General features: G+C 37.0%; 1 protein-coding gene across 1 annotated transcript in view; it reads right to left on the bottom strand.

Moving 5' to 3' along the window:
- The window catches only part of LOC140247828 (macrophage mannose receptor 1-like), a 28,880-nt gene extending 13,980 nt beyond the window's left edge, over positions 1-14,900 (bottom strand). The window contains 18 exon segments of the mRNA XM_072327878.1: positions 233-408; positions 530-565; positions 2,059-2,203; positions 3,346-3,427; positions 4,455-4,582; positions 4,865-5,064; positions 6,091-6,239; positions 6,538-6,653; positions 6,970-7,083; positions 7,741-7,862; positions 7,865-7,897; positions 8,595-8,777; positions 9,598-9,732; positions 10,276-10,389; positions 10,790-10,948; positions 12,274-12,447; positions 13,305-13,706; positions 14,745-14,900. Coding sequence (XP_072183979.1) covers positions 233-408; positions 530-565; positions 2,059-2,203; positions 3,346-3,427; positions 4,455-4,582; positions 4,865-5,064; positions 6,091-6,239; positions 6,538-6,653; positions 6,970-7,083; positions 7,741-7,862; positions 7,865-7,897; positions 8,595-8,777; positions 9,598-9,732; positions 10,276-10,389; positions 10,790-10,948; positions 12,274-12,447; positions 13,305-13,706; positions 14,745-14,841 — 2,565 coding nt within the window. The 5' untranslated portion in view covers positions 14,842-14,900.
- Positions 14,901-21,857: the final 6,957 nt, after the last annotated feature.

Genomic DNA, 21,857 nt, shown 5'->3' with positions numbered 1-21,857 from the left:
ATTCTATATTTCTATGTTAATTTCAAAAAAATTCTTTGATGTAAAGCAAGTAGAAATGCACATGCCAGGCAGGAGAAAACAAATCACACAGAACAAAAAATAGCATTTTGTTGGGGATTTCATTGGTGTCAGTTACATTTAATTGGCAAAAGTAACATTATCTCTATTTCTAAGATAATTAAAAGTTTGCAGGAGGGTTGTCAAAATTATTTCTATTCTGTATTGGTCTTACATTTTTTATTAGAGCTCTCTGTATGAACCTCCTTTCACTGTTACTACTAATTACAGCAAGGTCGGCAGAATTCATCCTGCAAAACTCTCGGGCTTCTTCCATGGAGACTTGTTCTCGGCTGATGTAGTATAGCTTATCTTCATAAATGACCCATCCATCCTCAGTGGTTTTATACTCTGGAAGACAAGTAAGATAGGCTTAAATTCTTCATTTGTAGGACATAAAACAGAGAGTAACAATTTTGATTTAAAAAAAAAAAAAATGACAAGAAAAAGAATAAGTGCATGCAAAACCTACCATATGTGTCAGTTGGTTCAGGTTTTGGCATCACTCCTGCAACACAACAGAACAGAAGGTATAATGTGGCATGGTTTCTGTGAGTGACGGCAAGGAACCAAGCAAGAACTAATGCAGACTTTTGCACTCCTTTGCCACTGACTAGAAAAGAAGCAGGCTTAGCCACAAATTTCAACTATTATAAAAAATAAATGGTCTTATAATTTTATATAATAAGCTGTGCCTCATTTCAGCAAAGTCACAGATGGATTGTGTGCCTGTTGAGATCAATGTTAATTAAAATAGTCTCCATAGCTATGAACCACAATAGATTTATCTGAAACATGTTAAGCTTTGGTTTTATATTCTCTTTACTGATTCCCCAGTAGGTATATCATAATTTTCCAGAGGGTTCTTCTCAAAAATAAGATGAAAATTAACACCAGATTCCCTTCATCTCTATCTAATACTCTCTTAGTCCCAAATATTTATAGGTGAAAGGAAATACAGCTGTACATACTAAAAGCAAACTAGTTCAACCTCAGATGGAAAAATAAATGCCACTGCTTTGAACCATTTCTTTTCCAAAAGCTGATGTTTCCTGCATAATTGTAGAGGAGAACATGGAGCACTACTTCTTTGTTTTATTGATTTTCATTAACTGTATTGCTATAGCTATGATTAGCCTCAGCAACAAGTACCAAACATACCAACTGTGATCCTGAACACTTTTCTTTAAGTAAGTGACTCCAGCACAAACTATTCTACTGGAACTTTTTCCCATAGGAAAGCCATCTCCTGCTACCTCTTCTGGAGGTCTATAATTGTGGGAATTCAAGAAAAGCTGTTCAGAGCAGCAGCTGTGGAGCAAGATAAACAGCATGAGAACCAAGGACACCTCTGGAAGGAGAAGGCTCTCACAGCTCTGATTGGATATGTGCCTGCATGGACAGTTGAAAAGTGTTTTGTAGAATGCTTTGTTGACATGTAAAGGTGGTTGGGAAAGTTATAAGGGCGGATGGGAAAGTGAGAAAACAACAACTTGTGAAGGTATATAAGGGATGTGAGAACTTGTAATAAACGATTTGGATCGTTCACATCTGAGTCCGTGCCTCGAACGCTGCATATAATAAGCAGTAAATCCAGTCAGACCTCAAGGAAAAAATTTACTTGTTCACCAGATGATTTTTAGATTTGTTTCCAGCTTTATCCATGATCAGTGCTGTAAGGAAGGCACAACTTCTTACTTCCCACATCAAAAGCACACAAAAAGTTATAAATAATGAAACACCATTATTTATACACCATTATTTACATGAAGAAAGAAATTTTTTTTTTTTTTTTTTTTTTTTTTTTTTTTTTTTAATCATCTGTCATTGAAAAAATCCTGGCCTGTTTTATCTCTTTTATGTTTTTCTTGGCATGCATTTGGAGAAAGTAAGAAAGTATAGTTTTCAAAATTTTGTATCTTTCTCCAGCAAATTAGATTAGAAAGCAAATACTTTAAAAAGTTATTCAAGCTTCCTGATTAAAAAGAATAATAAATCTACCTTTTTTAATTTGACAAACCCAGTCATGCTGCTCTTCACAGAGTGAAAGAAGCCATTGCTTAGAAAATTCACTACCGTAGATTAAACCACAGAACATGTGACCTCCTGAACTTCTTGGATGATCTTTCCAGTCTGTGAACCTAACCTATAAAAGAAATAATCTTTTAATCTGTTTCAGCAGTTATATCCATTGGCATAAAGAAACACAGATTCTGTGTCTTATGAGAAGAGTACAAATATAGGAAAAGAAATAGGTATAAGAATTTTTAAAATGGGGCAATGTCAATGAATGGGAGATCAGGCTGTCTTGACATGGAGGACTTTTCTTCTTGTCCATATCTCAAACATTACACACAGAATAAAAATGGTCAAATGCGCTGCTTCTAATGAGCTTCATCTAGTTGATGACTTCACCCCAACCCACTCTCACTGTTCCTGCATAGGCAATGTAGTTTTCACTTCGCTGATTGTGACCTGGTTCAAAATGATATTGTCCAATAGCCATCTGGTAGCAGTGAACATAACATTCTTCAATTCAGCTCTCACTGTTTCCTCTCTCTGAGTTAATAAGGGCAAGAACGGCTTCTGGAAGGGAAGCCTTGTCCTACAAGCCTGCTGGAGTTACCTCTGAAGGAAATGTCATACAAACAGGAAGGAAGAGGTGTTTGATATAAAATACTTGGAATTTTGAAAAAGTTCTTGGCAAGCTCTCTTTCCAAAAGCTTTTAAGGAAACTAAAGTGTTACAAGATAAAAGGAAAGGTTCTTGCATGGAAAAAATAAAAAATAAAAAAAAAAAGGAAATAGAGTATAAGAGCATTTGGAGATAATAAGAAATGGAGTTCTGTAGGAATATCATGTAGGAATACAGATCTTAGCTGTTTCTGAAAGAGCCTGACCCTCTGCTTACTGGAGGATGTAGGAAGACACTGAGAAATACATCTGTTGCATGTTTACCTCTTCATATGTTTCTGACCAGAAAAAGGATACAAGGTCTGGTATGACCAAGTTTTATGTTGTGATGCTATGTGTTCATACTCCATTTTTGGAAACGAAAATATATTGGAAGGCTGTGCAGAAAGCTGCAGACCATAGCGACATGCAGATTATTTCCATGTGTTCAAATGTGTTGCTGTGGTTTTACTGATGGCAGTAAAGGTTAACAGCCATATTAACATTCGCAGGATTAGCATTCTCTTTGAAGAGAATAGTAAAAACCCAAAAAGCACATGTACAAACCCCAAGACATCTTAACCAAACAAATCTGATGAAAAATTAAAGTACTTACAGGAGAGCCATCACTCCAGGCAAATCCTTCATCTGGATTCAAGGAATATATACCAATCCAAACTCTTTCAAAATAACAGTGACTGACTCAAACACAAATTATAAGACAGAACAGTTTGTAAACACTAATGCAAACAGCATCCAGGAACACATCATTAAACTATCATTTTTCAAGCATTTTCCAAAGTGCAGTGAAGTAGTATTAATTATCATATTAGCTTTGGTGCAGGCTATACTTACACATATAGAAATATAGAACAGAAAAATCTAATATTTTTCTCCCTATTACCTGCCGTACCAGCCCCTATGATACAATTTCCCTGCAGTTTACAAATGCTTATTATACTCACTGGGATTCACAGTTTGAATGCGCTGATGCAACAGATGTAATTGGCAGCACACTAGCCCTGCATTTACAACCTATACAAACACTGTTTTGTTAACTTAGAAATATAAGTGAAGCCTTTAAAAACATGTTAGTAATTGTTACATAGCGTAAACAAGGGATGCTTCTTGAATAAAGCAAGAGAACAGAATTGTAAAATCATTTATGTTGGTTAAGACCTTCAAGAATATCAAGTCCCTAACTAATCATCAATACTATAGCAATGGAGCTGTAAGAATAGCTGACATTGTATCACCACTAACTGACGTATGAACAGTCACTCCGCATTTCCTTAGCATCAGTGGTTGATTTATCAAAATCACTGATAGTAGTGATCTTGTATTTCCACTGTACTGTTTTCTTAGGAAAGGCCATTGCTGATTTAGAGAGGCTATTGCTCTTGAAGATGGCCTCAGCTTTGGCTGTCAAGGTGAGTGAAAAATAAATATATTGGTAATATTTTCAACCCTGCTGAGAACACCCACTCCTACAATTTCATATATTCCTAAATGATATCCATTAGCCATAAAATAAGTCTTTTTTTTTTTTTTTTTTTTTTTTTTTTTTTAAGCAGTTAACACTCATAAGTAGATAAAATTTCAAAGTTATCAAAGTGTTTTAGATTTTTAGGAATCTCTGCTTTAGAAATTATCTGAGTATATATGTAATAGTACATCTTAAGTACCGTTAGAGTCTAATAAGGCAAAAAACGCACAGATAATCACCTGTTTCCTCTTTTTATTATTTTTTTTTCCTCTTCATTGTTAATGGTGGCCAGATCCCCTCCAATTTGTCTACAAAAATCTCGAGCTTCAATCCATGATTTCTCTTTAATATCTGACCTGCAAAAGGACTGTGAAGAAATTACTTTAAAACATACACTACCTGTAACATAAAATAATGATATGTGTGTATATCTATAAGACAAAGTAAGACACATAAATGTAATTTGCATAAAATATAAAATGAAGAAATATGCTCTTGATCAAATAAAAATGAAGTTTCGTAGAAACCAAGTAATACTCTGTAGAAGAAGTGGATTATACTGCTTATAACATTTTTCCATTACAGTGGTCTAATTATTTAACAAAATAGGTGAAAATCAAAGCATTTCTTTTAGCTATTAAGCACTTACTTTATAACAGGAACTTGCATCATCATTTGATATCCAGCCTTCAGGACATGTGGGCTTTGGAGCAGCACTTGAAATAGGTGGGGCTGTTGCACCAACTGCCCATTGTTTGCAGATATATTTTTGCTTAGACTCACAGTCAAGAACATCCCATAATCCAGCTGCAGTTCCAGTTCTCATGGCAACACACCCTGGTTTACTTCCTTTGTGAGAAATAAAAAGCGCTGACTTTCATCATACACTCTAAATTACTTGAATCTTGCTTAAAAACTCTGAGAAGTGCCCATTCCCTTCTTGTCATACACTAGCACTTGAATAGAACCTGAACAGAAGAGAAACATTCTAATGTTTTCCAGAGAGCTGAATAAGTTTCCGTCTGAGGAGGTCATAGTCGGCTTGAAGATTTTCTGTTTTCCTTTCTATTTTGGATGTTCTTCATAATGAATTCTATGGATAGAAATTTTTATTTTTCACAGGGGAAACCTCTGCTTTTAATGAGGATCTCATTCTTTCTTAAGCCTCAAAAAGATATGATGAAGTTTCATCTGTTCATCTGCTTGCAAGTACCTGGCAAGAAATTTTCTCTTACTGCATTCTCTTACTCCAGTTCCATAGCCCTCTGCTGTTTGCATTTCATTTAAGATTTCATAACCTCACTGAAAGATTTGAGAAATTAATTAATTGGGAAGGATGTTTTCTATCTCAAGAAGAGCAGATTCCCTCATAGCATTTCAAAACCTCGCTTTCTGTTCATTTGTGCATTATCAGTATTATGTGAATGTAGGCTTCTTAACATTGTAAGTGAAAAAATATGGCATAATCAGTTTTGATTCTATCATTTTGTAATTCTAACTTCAAGTCCTTATTACAGTTGCTCTGTTTCACACTCTTTTTTTCAGAGATGAGTACAGAATAATCTCAGGAACTATCTGTAACCTGTTTATCAAAAAGAAGGCAATTTTCAAGATTTTAATTATGACAGTCTTTGTGCAGATGAGGCATAAAGTCAAACTTAAGAGTAAGTACATCAGACACCCTGGTATAAAACTTTAATTCAAATTGTCCCTTTGAAATTAAAACAACAACAACAACAACAACAACAAAGATTTTAGGAACTGTTTGTTCCTGTAAAATACATTGGAAGGCTCAATGATAACATTCAGAAAATGTTGTCAGTAAAAATGTGAGTAGGGACTATGGGCTCCACCCTTCACAGTCACAGCACCTACCAGGCATTGCTGCATTCCAGTGTGTGAAGGAGACATCTTCACCACTGCTCCACCTGAAAGTTCCTTGGTCCTCCATGTCAGAGAGGCCAAGCCAGAAATATTTGTCAGGCCTCAGCCCAACAAGACTAGTCAGATATGCTTGTTCATACCTGTAAGGAAGACCACAGTAACACAAATGAAAATAAAAGTATTTATCCAAGTTTATATAATTTCAGTGTATCTGATTTATCTAATTAGATTAGACATCTGATGGTGAACCCTTTTCTCCTCTTCCTTGCTACAGATGCCATATAAATCCATCAAAATGTGGCTCGTTTTCAACTACAAACCTCATCTGTAGATTGGATAATTTACTGTTAGATCTTGTCTAACAATTGAGAAATGGTTCCACGAGTAATTTGAAACATACAACCTTTACCTTTTCAACAGACAAAGTCATTATCATACCTACTTTCAACTGTGACTAGGTAACCTTTTTGTCCTTCACAAGTGTTGTTTGCTTCAGAAAATGTAGCTGGTACATGCCCAATAAAATAGCAGTAGGTCCCATATCTTCCCCATCCCTGTAAGACAATTATAGAATCTCCTTTTGAGTTTCAAATAACTGTGGATCCATGTATTAAATGAGCTGTATAATTTCAAAATGAATGAAGGACAATAATTATAAAAACTATGAATTAGCAAACTTTTGCACTGAAATTTCAGATTCCTCATAAATGGTTTCTGTAAGTAGCTTAATGTAACTTAAGAGTGAGAAACTCCATAATAAATAATAAAAAGAAATCTGTAAATAAATAATAATTCAAGTAATATTTGATTATTCTCAGACAAAGTCCTTTTTTTGATCTAAAAAATAATGTTCCAATCTTATACACTTACTTTTTTGCAACCTACATCAGTATTTTCCTTTTCTCCAGCTATCTGTGATATAGGTTTTCTTTTACAAATATAACCAGCTTTCTTCTCACAGTCAGAATCTGCAAAATAACCATCCTATGAGGCAGAAAAGAGAAATAAATAACAATGAGATTAACATGAATAAAGAAACTGAACAGATCTTCATTTCTCCTTCCATTTTGAAACAGATGTCCACTTTTATGTGCAGTTCCCTAAGCTGATAACAAAACTAGATCAGCTCACTCAGTGAAATGGTAGAGTGGTCTATGGTCTATGCTACAGCTGGTAGTGATGAATGGCAATGAAGGTGACAGATTTCCTGGCCACTTTTCAGCTATAGCTGGTCCCCAACCTGTTCAGCAGGTCCCAGAACAGGCAGTTGCTCCACTCAACGATAGGCAAAGGAGCATGCACAAGGGCAGCAGCAGGGATCCCCATGTGCTATCACTGCCACCAGAAAAAAAGCAGTTGGAGAACGTATCCAAATGACATTGGAAGACCTGCTTTATTTCAGAGGTTACTTTGTGATGAACTCAAAGAGAAAATGTCTTAAGTAGCACAATAATTCATGTTTTTTTAATTATTATTATTATTATTATTATTAATTTTTTTTTACTATTCATATTTGAGTCTCAACTTTTGTCCTTCCATTCCCTTTTCTGGCCCTACACAGTTGTTGAAATAGGAAGCCAGATTATTCTTCTAACGATTTAGTTTTTATATTAAAATCAAAGGTGTGCTGAATAATGTTACCTGGCCCTTTATCATAACACAGTCTTCTGGCCTGTTGTTGGTGCTGGATGGCTCTCCAAGATGCCATTTGGTGTATGTCACTGGCGTACCATCACTCCATTCAAAGAACATTGAAACTTGTGATCATTTAGGCCAATCCAGAGCTTGTCTGTTGGCTCTAGAACAGAGAATCACAGAACTAGAAAAGACCTCTTATAATGCTGCATCCTTTTTTTAGCTGCCTCAAGATCTAGAACATACAGTCTCTTAATTTATAAAGCAGAACATTATTTAGTTTGTTGCATGATTATCTTATATGTGAATTGATTCACACACATATTACAATAATTACAGTACATGTTAAAAGTTAGATTATAAAATCATAGAACAAATCATAGAACATCCCAGGTTGGAAGCAACTCACAAGGATCGAGTGCAACTCCCTTCTCCACACAGGACCACCTTAAAATTGCCTTCTACCCTGATCTGAGGCTAACTGTGCAAGCTGGGGCTGAACCAGATAACTTCCAAGGTACACTCTGGCCTAAATTGGTGCACAATCCTATGGTTTTAGGCATTCTTAATGAAAGAAAAGCTATTGAAAATGAAGGGTAAATTTAGGTAGCATTAAAAAAAATGAGAAAAGAAAGATCTGGAAAGATATTCACAATTTCTTCACTAATCTAGGGGGTGATAATAGAATCAAAAAGTAAAAGAAAGCAAAACTCATTCCTGTAAGTGCTTCTTGTGATGATGGCTGCAATATTTAATGTTAATACAGTTTCTACTTCTCAGGTCAGATAGCTGGTTACTCTTTGCACACAGAAAAGGGAAAAAAAGGAAAAAGAAAAGAACCAACAACTGGAAACACTCACTGTACCCAAGCTCAGACACTATAAAGCTGTGCTCCTCAAGGTGTTGGATGCTGGCCAGGTGACTCCCTTCATTCTGACACGAGGTCAAAGCTTCTTGCCATCCTTTGGTTTCCCTGAAGATCTTGTAACAGTGATCTACATATGATGTCCATCCATCTGGACAAGCAATAGGCCCAATGTCACCTTGAAATAAATATCAGTATTTTAGCAGAGTCCAAATGCCATGGAAATGACAGGAGGCTAAAAATAACTTCACTCATCCTGTACAAAAGCTCTAACCTAAGAATTTTCTTTGGGGATTCTCACTATAATGAAAAGATGGCCAGAAAACATTAGATATAAATATGATTCAAACTTGCTGTTTTAACTAGGAATTTATTTTATTTTATTTTATTTTTAATACATATATTATTTAGCACAAAATCTGCAGGTTTTATAATGGTCAAATACCTGTAAAAATCACACTAATACAGAAATGGTAACACCCTCTGTAATACTTAGAAGCTGTTTATCAGTTAAGAAAAATCAAAATCATCTGTACTTAACAGAATACTTATGATTTTCTGAAAGATTAAGTGTCTCCATAGATAAAAATCAACTAGAAAAATTTCAAACTGGACATATGCACAGGAAAATACCTGCAGGGACATATTTACTTAAAATAACTTTTATATTTGCTATGTGTCAGTTTTTCTTCCTTTAGTTGTATTTACTACATTCTCTTCTGAAAAACAACTTTTTTTTGTTCTCCTTTTTCATGCTCAGAACTCTGTGGTATCAAAAAGAGACCTGGCTGTTTCACCCTGTGTGGTGGGACTTAGAGCCCATTCTAGAAAGAGTGCAATGGCTGTAAAATCACGAATGGGAAAAAAATGAAAGTGACAGTAATTGTTAAAAATAGTTCTAATTTCTAATAAATTTCTTCTGTTCATCTTTGCCAAAGGGAACATCAAGGAATTTCAACAACAGCTCCTATTTTTAATTATCAACAGAGATCACATACCTGGGGGTATCAAGGTAAAGTTTCTTTTTTTACAGATGTAGCCAAGTTTCTGATCACATTCCCAATTTTGCCATTTAGCTTTTGTTTCAGGATTCAAAACCACACAGAGTTTTCCAGATTCTGGAGAGGGACTTCCTTTGGGAAAGATATAAATAAGGAAATGACCTTCAGGATCACCCAGTCCACAATATTTCCCAACTAAACCATATCCCTTAGTAAAACATATAAACATTTCTTGAACTGATACAGGTCTCCAGTAGTTGGAATGCCCCCATCTAATATAGCATATTGCAATATAGTTTAAGTGTACGTAAACATGTAATTTGCTCAATCTTCTGACTCTTAACATTATTTTTGTTGCTGGAGACCAGAAATGGAAAACTAAGTAACTGTGGAAGATATAGTACTGTTTTCAGAAATAAAATATTTTTGCAATACATAGAAGTTTCTGATTTACATTGCTATAGAAAAAGAAAACCGTGGACCAATAAATAAATAAATACAATTTTCTAAAGCTAACACAAGAAAGGCTAAAATACAAATATGGTTTTGGTGGCTTAATGCTAATGTTCTACTTTTTCTCATGCCCAAATAATCTGAGAAAATATTTTAAAGATGAATTTGAAGTACGAGTTCTTTGTCTTCAGAAGTACAGAACTCAATCAAAGCCACAGCTACCTGGAGCCCAGTTTAAATACTGGAAAGGACTGCCTCCAATCCACTCCCAGCCACTCTTCAAGTCCAGTCTATTGAGGCCAATCCACAGTGCAGAATCTGTACTTTCTGTTAACTCTAAATAAACAAAAGAAGATTCATATATCATTTTTTAATTAGCAAAAGTCATTAATAATTTCTCTAGGAAGACATGAAATTCTTAAATATCTAACTATGAATATCTTTAGATATTGTGAGAAATGGAAACACTAAAGTTTTGATCAACAGAAAACGCAGTCAACAGCAACAAAACACTCTTACTCTTTGTATCTTCTATTGCAAAATGTCATCTCAGAGTAAATTCAGAATCAGTGTTTTTGTAGAACAACATAAATCTTTACAAGATTGGAGATACTCATGTGGAAATATCAGTACAGTGTAAGAGTAAATTCTAAAGAGACCATAGCAGGTAGTCCATAGCTACAGTGATAGACTGAACCTGAATGTAAATAAATTAGGGTTTGCTTTACTTCCTTACCTTTAAGGTATGTTTGTTCATGAATATCTGTGATACTCAGTAATTCTGCATTTTGTTGCTGACAGCTCTTCCTTGCTTGGTGCCATGTGAGAGCAGATTCAGAGTTTATTTGGTAGTGGGCATTTCTTAACACATCTGTAGTCCAAGTGGTATCTCTGTCTGTGGATAAAATAACTATAATGGGGTGACAGTAACTCACAGAAAAATGAGTTGCAGGTTCTCCATATGCATGACATTCTCGTGTCTGTTATTCTGTTCTTCCAAGAGCCCTGAAAATTTTTGGAGCAGGATAAGGAAAGATGAAGGTAAGGACCCAGCCGGCAGCACTGAAAAATATTACCCACCCATACATAATCCAGGAATTACTACTAAGGAAGTGATTGCATAGAAATGTATATTACATGGAGTGCTGTGGCAGAAATCTTAGCTGAAATCTATAAAAAGATATCCAGCTTCTTCTCTTTCTTGGCAGCAGTTTCCACTGAGAGCTCTGAGATACAGCTATAGGACTGAATTTAGCATCAGACAGCTCTTAGATAAATCTTCCTCTGCTAAAAGCCTCTGGTGGTTCCTCCCACAGTCTGAGAGCTGTGGCACTGCCATGGTACTGAGCCATGAGTTGCTTCTCTTCTGATTATCTTTGCTCTTTGATCTGGTGAGGATCTATTCCTGCTTATTAAAATGCAATACAAAATTGGATTAGATGTTTGATTATTCCCCAAAGCCGGTATAAAGCTGAATGAAAAAAAAATTAAAAAATAAAATAAAATTGAGAAATGACTTTCAAAGGCTTTGAAAAGTATCCACTGACCCCTGTGTCACATGCCATTTAGGCTTACTGTTGTAATATCTTTGTAGTAACCTCAACTGCATATTTGACTGCAGAGCGATGGGGAAAAAGGCAGGGGAGAGTTAAGAAGGATTGTAAAGGCTTACCTGTCAATCATACAGCCAGGAAGGGAGATGGAGAGAGAAGTGACCATAGAAATGGAAGTCAATTTTCAGAAAAAAATTCACTTTCAGAGAAATGTCAGGGTTGGATGGAAAGAATGCTATCCAGACTATGTGAAGAGGGCTCATTAGGATTAATGATAACACTTTCCACTTAAGCAAATATACATGTTAACTTAATCTTGGTGCTTCCTACAGTGCTTATTATTATGCCCATGTCCATCACAATGGGTGTACTCAGAGAAGGCATGTACAATGATCACAGAATGTATCCTGTCTGGGAAAGAAGGAAAAACTCAAAGTTATCCTGCTGATCAGCAGCACCACCTCAGTTGGTGGGAACTGCATGCTATTTTACCCATCAGTTTTCTACAAATCTTTATGCAACACTGTGCTATTTCCTTCTGTAGGGTGCTGTAGGATATGGCAATACAGTATAATTTGCTGATGTAAACTATGCATTGTTATAAAGATGTTGACCCTCTGCTACCACTGGTTGGCTAAAGAGAACTGTGAGGGAACAGATAACTTACCTTTTACTGGGCAAAATCCATATCGCTGGTCTGTGTCATAGTCTGCAGTTGTTGAACACCACAGCCAGCCATCTGAGCGGCCAGCAGCCGTGCACTCGGCATACCACTGCTTCTTGTACAGGAAAGGGAACACACAAGGTGCCCCAAAAGCATTTCCTAGCAGTGTAAAGGTCTCTGAGAAGATAAAAGGATAACAACAGTATAGAAAATAATGTAAACTATCATAAATGCTATGTTAATTGCTAAATTGCATCTCTAAGTTATTTCCATATTAGCTTTCCCATAGCTGTATCGCTATGAGGAAAGGCAATTTAGAGTAATCAGAGCTGTTGGAACAGGCCCAGAGGAGGGGCACAAAGGTGCTCAGAGGGCTAGAGCACCTTAGCTATGAAGAATGGTCGAGGGAGCTGGGCTTGTTCAGCAAGGAGAAGAGAAGGCTCTGGAGAGACCTTACTGCAGCCTTTCAGTACTTAAAAGAGAGCCTATAAGAAAGAGACCAGCTTTTTATTCAGTCTGACAATGATAGAGAGAATGGATTTAAACTAATAGAGGGGAGGTGCAGATCAGATTTTGAAAGAAATTCTTTACTCAGAAGGTAATGAAGCACTGCCCAGAGAAGATGTGAATACGCCATGCTTGGAGTGTCCATGGCCAGGATGGATGGGGTCCTGAGCAGCCTGATGTAGTGGGGAGCAGTCCTGCCCACAGCAGAGGAATGGAATTGAGTAGGCTTTAAAATCCCTTCCAGTCTGAGCTGTTCTATGATACTGTGAGGCTAATTATGGAACATACACTACAGTATTATAATACTATAATACTACTATAATATTACAGTGTGTATAGTATATTATATATGCATTATATAAAACATACATAATATTTTGCAAAAATATGAAATTGAATTCAAGTTTAACTCTCCCAGTACCATTATTTTTTTAAATTATGATTGTTTCTGAAGGAATCAGAATATTCAGAGCTAAAGATCCTAAACACTCTAACAATCACAAAGAAATTAGTGCGGTTTTCTTTACCTTCTTTTTTCTGGGAACATAAAACATCCATGGCCCCATAGATCTTCCAATTACTCTTTGGACTCGGCCTCTTCTTTAATACAACATTATCATGTTCTTCCTTGCCAGGACTGAAAAACAAGTCTTCTCCCTGGATTGCAAGAAGGCTTTCGTTTCTACATTCCCACCACTGGAGCTCACTTGTTCGGTTACATGGGAACAGGGTGATCACAACCTCATCTTCCTTCAATGGAACACCCAAGCATAGGTTCAGTCTCACACTCATGAGCTGATGATCAGTAATCCACGTGAATTTTTGCGATTCATTGTCTTGATGGCAAGTGGCAGTTCGAACTGATTGCGCAATAGAAGCCTGAAGACAGAGTTTGCTGACTTTATTATATATTAAAAATATTTCAGTATCTGTAAAACAGAACAATGCAAAGCATAGGAATAATCAATGTAAGTGACATATTCTGCTTCCTATTCAAAGTAGGAGTCGTTGCTTTCATGTCAAATAAAAACATCTTTGAATGGAGCCCAATGGAACATCTATTTTATTGTTTAAAAATAGTAGATAGATAACAGAATTTGCATTTCTTTACTGTATATTGTTACATTGTGGATTAGTGGGAGCCAGCAGCATCTGAAGAGCTAAGTCTATCTTGTTGGATTTATTTATGTTAGTCATAAGAATTCCCTCACACAAACTGCTGTCATCATTGCCCCATTTCCATGTGTCCTCAGATGCACAGCCTTGCAGATCTACCTCCACAAACTTTTCTCATGCTGCCAGATCTAACAGTTGTCACAGCCATCACGCTGAGCCATTTATTTTCCCTCCAGAATCCAGATTTCTTTTCTTTTTCACTATAAATATGAGTGAACCACTGTGGGACTTGCTGAAGGCTCCTGAGCCTTGCTGACCTGCAAGACCTGCAGCGTCTACTGTGAGCCTCGGCAGTGTAAAACTAGAAATGGTATTGGGAAATCAAACACAATATGAAAAAGCAGCACTCCAGATTTCTGGCATTCATAACCTGGGGGGGTCCATGATACCTCTTTTGATCACTGAGTATCATATATACTAAAAAAAAAGGTATTAAAAAAAAAAAGGAAATTCATAATGAAGCTTGCAAAAACTTAATTTATAACACACAACACAATACAGTTCAGCTCCTGCAGCGATACCACGTACAATTAAGAAAAACAGGAACTGTGAGGCAATCCATAACAAACAATTTTACTCAGGAGACATCTGGTTCTCCAAAAGTTCTCTGTTTAACATCTGTGAGAGAAGTGCAACAAAAGAGGTAGAAGTTATATTGTCTACCATAACTACCCAAATGTAAACCAGGTATTTCACATAGATTTTACTTCCATTGTGTTACTAGCACTAATGAATTGCACAAGTAAGCCTTTCACATACAGCGTTACAGGAGAGAAGAGGAAGGCACTTACCTTCCAGCTGCAAAGCACCGTGAATGAGAATAAGACCAAACAGGAACCCAGAGAACCTCATTGCAAATGCTGCTTTCTTCCTTCCACCAAAAGCCATACAATGTTTGTTGCTGAAAATGAAGCCTCGCTGAAGTGAGGACAGTGAGCAGTGCTTCTCAGTTTCTTAGGCTGGAGAGAAGTCCCTGAGTGCTAAATGAGGAAATATTCTGTCACATGCTGTATTAAAAAAAAAAAGAAAAACAGACCACAGCGCTAATTTTGCCTTTGATGGCACACTGTGCTGCCTTGAGAAAGCAGGTGATAGACAGAGGGTTATATCAGTACTTTGCTGTTCTCTCTCCTGGATAAACATCCATAGAGTTCATGGGATGAAACCAGCAGTGACGTACCATGGAGAAATGCAACCTCAGCTTTTAAATCTTTCATTACACAGTGAAGAAACTATCAGAAAAAATACACTGGTCTTGCATTTTCATGTGTGATAGGACTGAATTTTAAAAGACCAGGATTCAAGTGAAATTCACTGTGTATAAAATTATTAGAATTCTTTCCTTCTGACTCTCCTTCTCATTAACCTACTGACCTTGATTTCTACAGCAATACAGCTCGGATACCAACAACCAAAGCTGCCTGATGAACATCTCACTTTCAATTCAGTCCCTATTTTTCCTGTGGAGTAGGTAAATCTTGTCTGGCAGCGATCCCAATAGCCAGCCACAGTTTCAAGAAATGCCATGTAGCTGCTCTTACTCAGATCACAGAACAAGCACCCAGCAGTTTGGCGTCTGATTGTATGTAAATCTGGAAGAAGCAGTGCTCCTCTCCAAACCACAACAGACGTCTCTCTAGTTGCATCTAGGCCTGACTTTATCACAGTAGGTATCTATCAGGTAAATATTTTGTTTTATTTAGAAAAACTGTTAAACTGGAAAAAAAAAAAAATCAATTTGTTGTATGAAAATATTATTTGAAGTGTAGTAGCATACTTATTCTGAAACTGTTAACAGTGTGATAGCAAAGAAATTTGGCATCGTCTCTTTGCTGCCAAGACGATTACATTTCCTAAACACAGAGTTGTTTCTACTTGGCTGCTCAGCAGAAAGACAAAGCAAGAGAGTTAATTCTCTGAGCAGGTTTGCAAGATTAAAATAAAAAGGAGAAATTGAATTACGAAATAAGAAATTACAAGGAAATGGTTCAGATATTAGGAAGTTAAGGGCAAAGTTAACCAAATTTTCTTTTTCAGATGGTGACAAAATATACTATAAATGACAAAGCCAACACCTTTCTCTGGAAAAGATATTAGACATTACTCTTTTTCCTAAGTCTTTTAATCAACTGCCAAACATCTTGCCTAGAAAGTATAAATCTTTCTTTAGCCTGAACTGGTGTGTCTCAGACAGACAGTATTTCCTCTGGCCCATTTATATATATATGTTGTCATTTATTCTATTAGGACCCTTGTTTTATTCAGGCACATGTATGGCACAAACCCAAGAGGCATTCCTCTTTCTTCTCAACTGGACACTGTACAAAAACATAAAAACAAAACAGGAACTGTCCCTTCACTTAGCTCTGTTGATCCTCAAACCAGCACAGCCAGACACCTGGCAGTACAGCAAACGTTGGTTCATGAACAGAATGAGCACTATTGAATCTTCCCCACTGTATCCAGGATGGAGGATTACAGGGTGCTGTGCTGGTTATTGGAGGGAGATTGCTTCTCAGTAACATCAAAATCCATGAGACTAGACTATGAGGAAGAACAAAGAAAAAGGAGCCTTGTCACCTTTATCTGACAGCTCCTGTTGCCTGCAAGACAACAGGAAACAGAAACATGCACTGGGGAGTGATGCACAGGAGATGGCACTGTGTTCTTTCCCTATAGCACCTATGCTATCTTCCAGTTAGTTGCCTTTATCTCATGGGTCTGCCCTGACATGAGGGCAGTGCTAGTACTAGCAAGCTGTAAGGCACAGATTGTCCAGTCCTCACCCAGAAGTTCAGAAGCCAGCCTATAAAACAAAGCTTTACCCCTTGTCGTGAATTTAGTCAATTCTCTTTTCCCTCAAATTCAGGGAGGCTGCAGCATTAGTTCTTAGACCTACATCATAGACACCAGTCTCATAACAGATTATTTACTAATAGTGTAAAGGCTATGTTGCTAAAGGTTCATCTGGAAATCCCAAATAAGTTAATTAAATTTTTCATCTCTCAAAAGTTGAGAAAAATAACAGCAGAGCATGAACAGCACTCTATACCTCAGCATATCTGTTGTACCTAAACTAACTGGAGTGCCATAGTGGTTGTTTTGCAGACAATGATCTGCTGAACACTGCTGCCAGGTGTGCACTGAAAGCTACAGTGACATAAAATGACCTATATACTGAGTCCATAAAACGCTCTGTGATCTTTCAATAGCAAAGACCCTTTGGGGTCACTTAGCCCCAAGGTAAGTCTCCCCATCTTCATATAGAGATCTGAAAAGACAGCAAACTTTTCTGGAGTAATGAAAAATCAGTTATCTTGCTGTTGTGAAATTGCCTGACACTTCCTACAAAAAATGCTGTGAAAGTCAGTTTTTAATTAGATGAATTGCTTGCTCCATATGGCCTGTATCATACTAACAGGAATACAATGCAGTTAATAATAATAATAAAAAAAAAAACCTCAGTCTTTTCATATCTAGAATTTATTACAAATTAATGAAAAGCCCTGTGCTCCATGAACATACGAGAAAAGGAAAACAAAATGCAAACAAAATATAGATCCGTGAAGTACTGCCGTGACATGAAGAAGCCAAAAATACACCAAGTTCTCACTATTTTAACCTTCACAAGCAAAGTGATTTGTGACAGAATTGTCAATTGAGAACAAGAACAACAAAAAACAACCAACAGAAAAGATGCATACTGAAATTAAATAAGCCTTACCTTCTACCCTTGTATTAAAACTGAAGTGAAATATTTCATGTAGTGATGTTAAATCACTAACGGTAATATCCAAAATATGACACAAGATGCATAAGGTTTTTGAACACTGGAGAAGAGTGTCTAAATCGGATTTAACGATATGTTTAATTTGGAGATTTGCAAATTTCAGTCGAAGGATAATGAGAAATAGCATAGGATTTTGTCTGATACAAGGAGATATTCCTTAAATACCTACTTCTTTAGTCTTTAGACTTATTACACACTGTATAATTCAAAGCAAGAACAAGCAAGATTCAAGCATTACGTTTTTGTGTTACATAGCATTTCACTAACATACAAATTCTAAGAATCCACTTGTTTTTCTTCGAACTTAGATTAGTTAAACACCAGTATCAAATATCAATGCCCTTGACTTGAGCGGAAGTGCAGGAAATGTTTCCAAGAATTAAGAAGTTCTCTTAATCTGATAGGAGTATCTAATCTACATATTATTTTTTTAACTCTTTAAGGTAATACACCCTAATGAACTCTTTGAGTAACTTATTTTGCTGACTCATGTGGCTGATGTTTACACATCCAACAGAAACAGGGACCAGACCATTATCAGATTTTACTTCTTCAAGTGTTTAGTATCAGCCTAGCCTACTTAAAAAGAGCCGCTGAGGCTAAACCATCTTTACTCCTGGGCAAACTCTAAATTAACACCTCAACACTCCATGTGTCCACTTTATTACCCCATCCACAAAATCAGACATGGTCTTCTGTTTTCAAAAATCCTCAAAAATCCTGTTCTATAAACTAAAAATATTCTTTATCATCTGTGCCTTTTACAAACCTATCTGCTTTCTTTTTGTAATAAGACAACTGTAACAGAGGAAGGAGAATTTTCAAGTAGAAATAACATTAAACCTATTAATTTTTCTTCTTTTAAGAAATACTATAAGCCCAGAAAGATACAGAATAATTGCATAGCCTCTGAGGAGAAGCAGAACAAAGTTTGTCCAGAGGAGGGAAGACAAGAGCTCCAAATAGCAATCTTTAAGGATATAAAACATCACTATATGGAGAAAGGTCACAAACTCTCCTACTCAGGAAACAACAGAAAGTACAGGAAAAAAGGAACAATGGAAACTGTTTAACAAGGGAGAGTTCAGCATTGGGGAAAAAAAAATTGAGAATTAAGTACTTGGACAGATTATTTAGTGAAACACTTTATAAAAACAAAAGTGATAAGCAGTTATCAGAAGTCAGCTAAACTCAGTTGTCACTCTTTCAGCAAAAGCAATCTCCAGGATATTCTGATAACAGCCAAAACACCATTAATAGCACTCTGCTGCTGAGACTGTTGTTGAGTGATGGGAGCACATCCAGGAGCAGATCACTCCGTGGGGAAGATCCACTGCCTTAATGGGGTGGAATCAAGGGTTGGGTGGGAATAGGACAGGTTCCTGAATTAAGTCCAGGGAACTTGTATTGTACTGTTTTTGTAAATTGGTTGGTAGGTGGTGATAATTACATTTTTATTTATTTTTTCCTCTTCTGTCTCAGTATTTATTTATTTATTTTTAAAATCTCAATCTATGGGTTTTGTTTTGTTTTGAACTCTTGGAGGGGTGCGTGGGAATGATCATATGGCTGAGTGGTGCTGAGCTGCTGCCAGGTTAAACTACAACACAAGGTTTTCCAGCAGTGGAGCCCCAGACACCATATTCCAGGAAATGAATGGCCCATCTGGGAGGCTTGCACCTGAAGGTCATATCACAGCTGTGGACATTCCCTAGGCAAGACGATCCAAGAGCATTTGAACCTCAGTATTTTGGCTGAGATACAACAGGCTTGTATGCTTTAAGATACACTCATCCATTTTGTACTACCCTTTAGTAGCTCCTAGGTAGTTGTCACAAATAATCAAAATACAAATTTAGACTGTTGCTAACATGCATGACTTCTGTTAGATAAAATAACTCGTCCAGTCATGCTTCCTGGAAATTTGTATGTGGTTATAAAAATAACTGTAAAAAGATCTCTGTTCTTTATGTTATCTCTGTGATTGTCATTGTTTTCTTCCCTTGCTTTATCACTTTTTCCTTCCTAACAAAAAAATAAAAAAACAAAAACAAAACAAAACACATACCACATTCCAGAAACAAATGCTTCAAAATATTTTCCATGGGATAATACTCTAATTTTATATAGATTTTAAATCCTTTTCTTCATGTTCTCTACCATAGCCAAGTGTGTGATTTGACTTGAATATGCAAGAGAAGCAGGAAGTCTGGCAAGAAATGTCTCCCCACCCTGCAGACCGATGAACTCCAAAAACGTACTTGAAATCTGGGGCCTGACCAGTATGTATGAAGGTGGAAGAATTCCATCTGAAGAACCTTAAGTTTCTTCTTTCTTCATCACCCTACAAGGAAGTTTATGTCTTCATCCCCTCTTCATACATCTGCTAACTGCAATTGTATCAAATCTATTTTCTGATAGAAAAAAAGAAATTTCATAGAATCAGAAAATTGCTCAGGTTGGAGAAAACCTTAAAGATCACCAAGTCCAACCACAATCTGACCATAGTACCCTAACTCTAACAACCCTCCACTAAATCATGTCCCTGAACACCACATCGGAACAGTTTTTAAACACATCCAGGGATGGTGACTCAACCACCTCCCTGGGAAGCCTATTCTAGTGCCTTTTCAGTAAAAAAGTTTTTCCTGATGTCCATCTTAAACTGACCCTGGCAGAACATGAGGCCGTTTCCCCTTGTTCTGTCTCCAGAGAGAAGAGACCAACCCCACTCTCGCTGTAAGAACCTTTCAGGTACTGGAAGAGAGTAATAAGGTCTCCCCTCAGCCTCCTTTTCCCCAGACTAAACAGCCCCAGCTTCCTTAGCCTCTCCTCATAGGGTTGATTCTCCAAGCCCTTCACAAACCTTGTTGCCCTTGTTGACCTGCTCCAGCACCTCAATGCCTTGTCTTTACTGAGGTGCCCAAAACTGAACACAGTACTCGAAGTGAGGCCTCACCAATGCTGAGTACAGGGGCAGGATGACTTCCCTAGTCCTGCTCGCCACACCATTCCTGATATAAGCCAGGATGCCATTGGTCACCTGGGCACACTGCTGGCTCACATTCAGCCGACTGCCCATCAGTACACTGAGATCTCTTTCATAATTAACAGCACAGAAGGAGATTGAGCAAACATTCACATGGACTGTTACTAAAGAAATCTTTAAACAGTAAAAATTTAAAAAAAAAATAAATCTGTATGCCTCAGTTCTTTTCCTGGGCAGTTACACACAGTTACACACAGAGTGAAAGGAGCTCTGTGAATTGCTTCAAGAACCAACTTCAATCTGAAATAATTTCCAGATTTCTTTGTTATGAAGAGCTTCTAAATCTGTCACAGATCTTCCAGGCACAGTCTGGGCACTATGCAGGTTTATGCAAGTTATGGCTCAGACCATCAGGGCAAGTTAAGTTCATTTAGTTTGCACAATGTACTGCTATCCACACAAGCTGCATGGAGCTGGGACCAGGATCCCAGGGCTAGATTGGCCCCACTGTAACCGACAGATGCAGTTACCTGTAGGGACAAATTCTATCAGGGTTTTCTACTTTAGACCTACTCCAGCTGCCTATATGTTTGAGGAGAAGGTGCCCAAACTGGGCATTTCAGGCAGGAAAACTGTATTACACTCACTAGCGTCAATATCCTGTGGAGCTATCTAATTCAGAATTACCAGGTGCTCTTTTGCATCATTTACCAAAAACTAGATAATCCTTGATAGAGGAAACTTGCAAATTTGCAGAGTTGAACCTTGCTATTCCCATCTCTGCACCTAATGAAAGTTAAAAGGATGGAAGAGAAAGTGAAAAATAATTAAGAAGCTGTGTGTAAAAACAACAGTTTGACAGACATTTGTGAAAGGAACTGGTAGTCTCCAGCTAGATTTCTGTGGACTAACCAGAATATCTATGGTGAGTTAGAAAATTCTACACTGCACAAAGGTTCCATGGTTTCCGAACACAGGAAAAGTGAAAGGTTAGTCTTTTGTTCCCAGCTTATGCAATAGATCAGGCTCCCCTCCCTCCTAGGCAAACCACACATCCTCTAATTCTCACACTTGCACTACATGATGGTGTTACAAAATCTGTTACCTGTAAAAATGTTTTCAGCT

Source organism: Excalfactoria chinensis, chromosome 2 (assembly GCF_039878825.1).
Source record: "Excalfactoria chinensis isolate bCotChi1 chromosome 2, bCotChi1.hap2, whole genome shotgun sequence".
Classification (NCBI taxonomy): Eukaryota; Metazoa; Chordata; class Aves; order Galliformes; family Phasianidae; genus Excalfactoria; species Excalfactoria chinensis.
The sequence above is the reverse complement of the archived record's forward strand: the minus strand, read 5'-3'. Positions and strand labels throughout refer to the sequence as shown.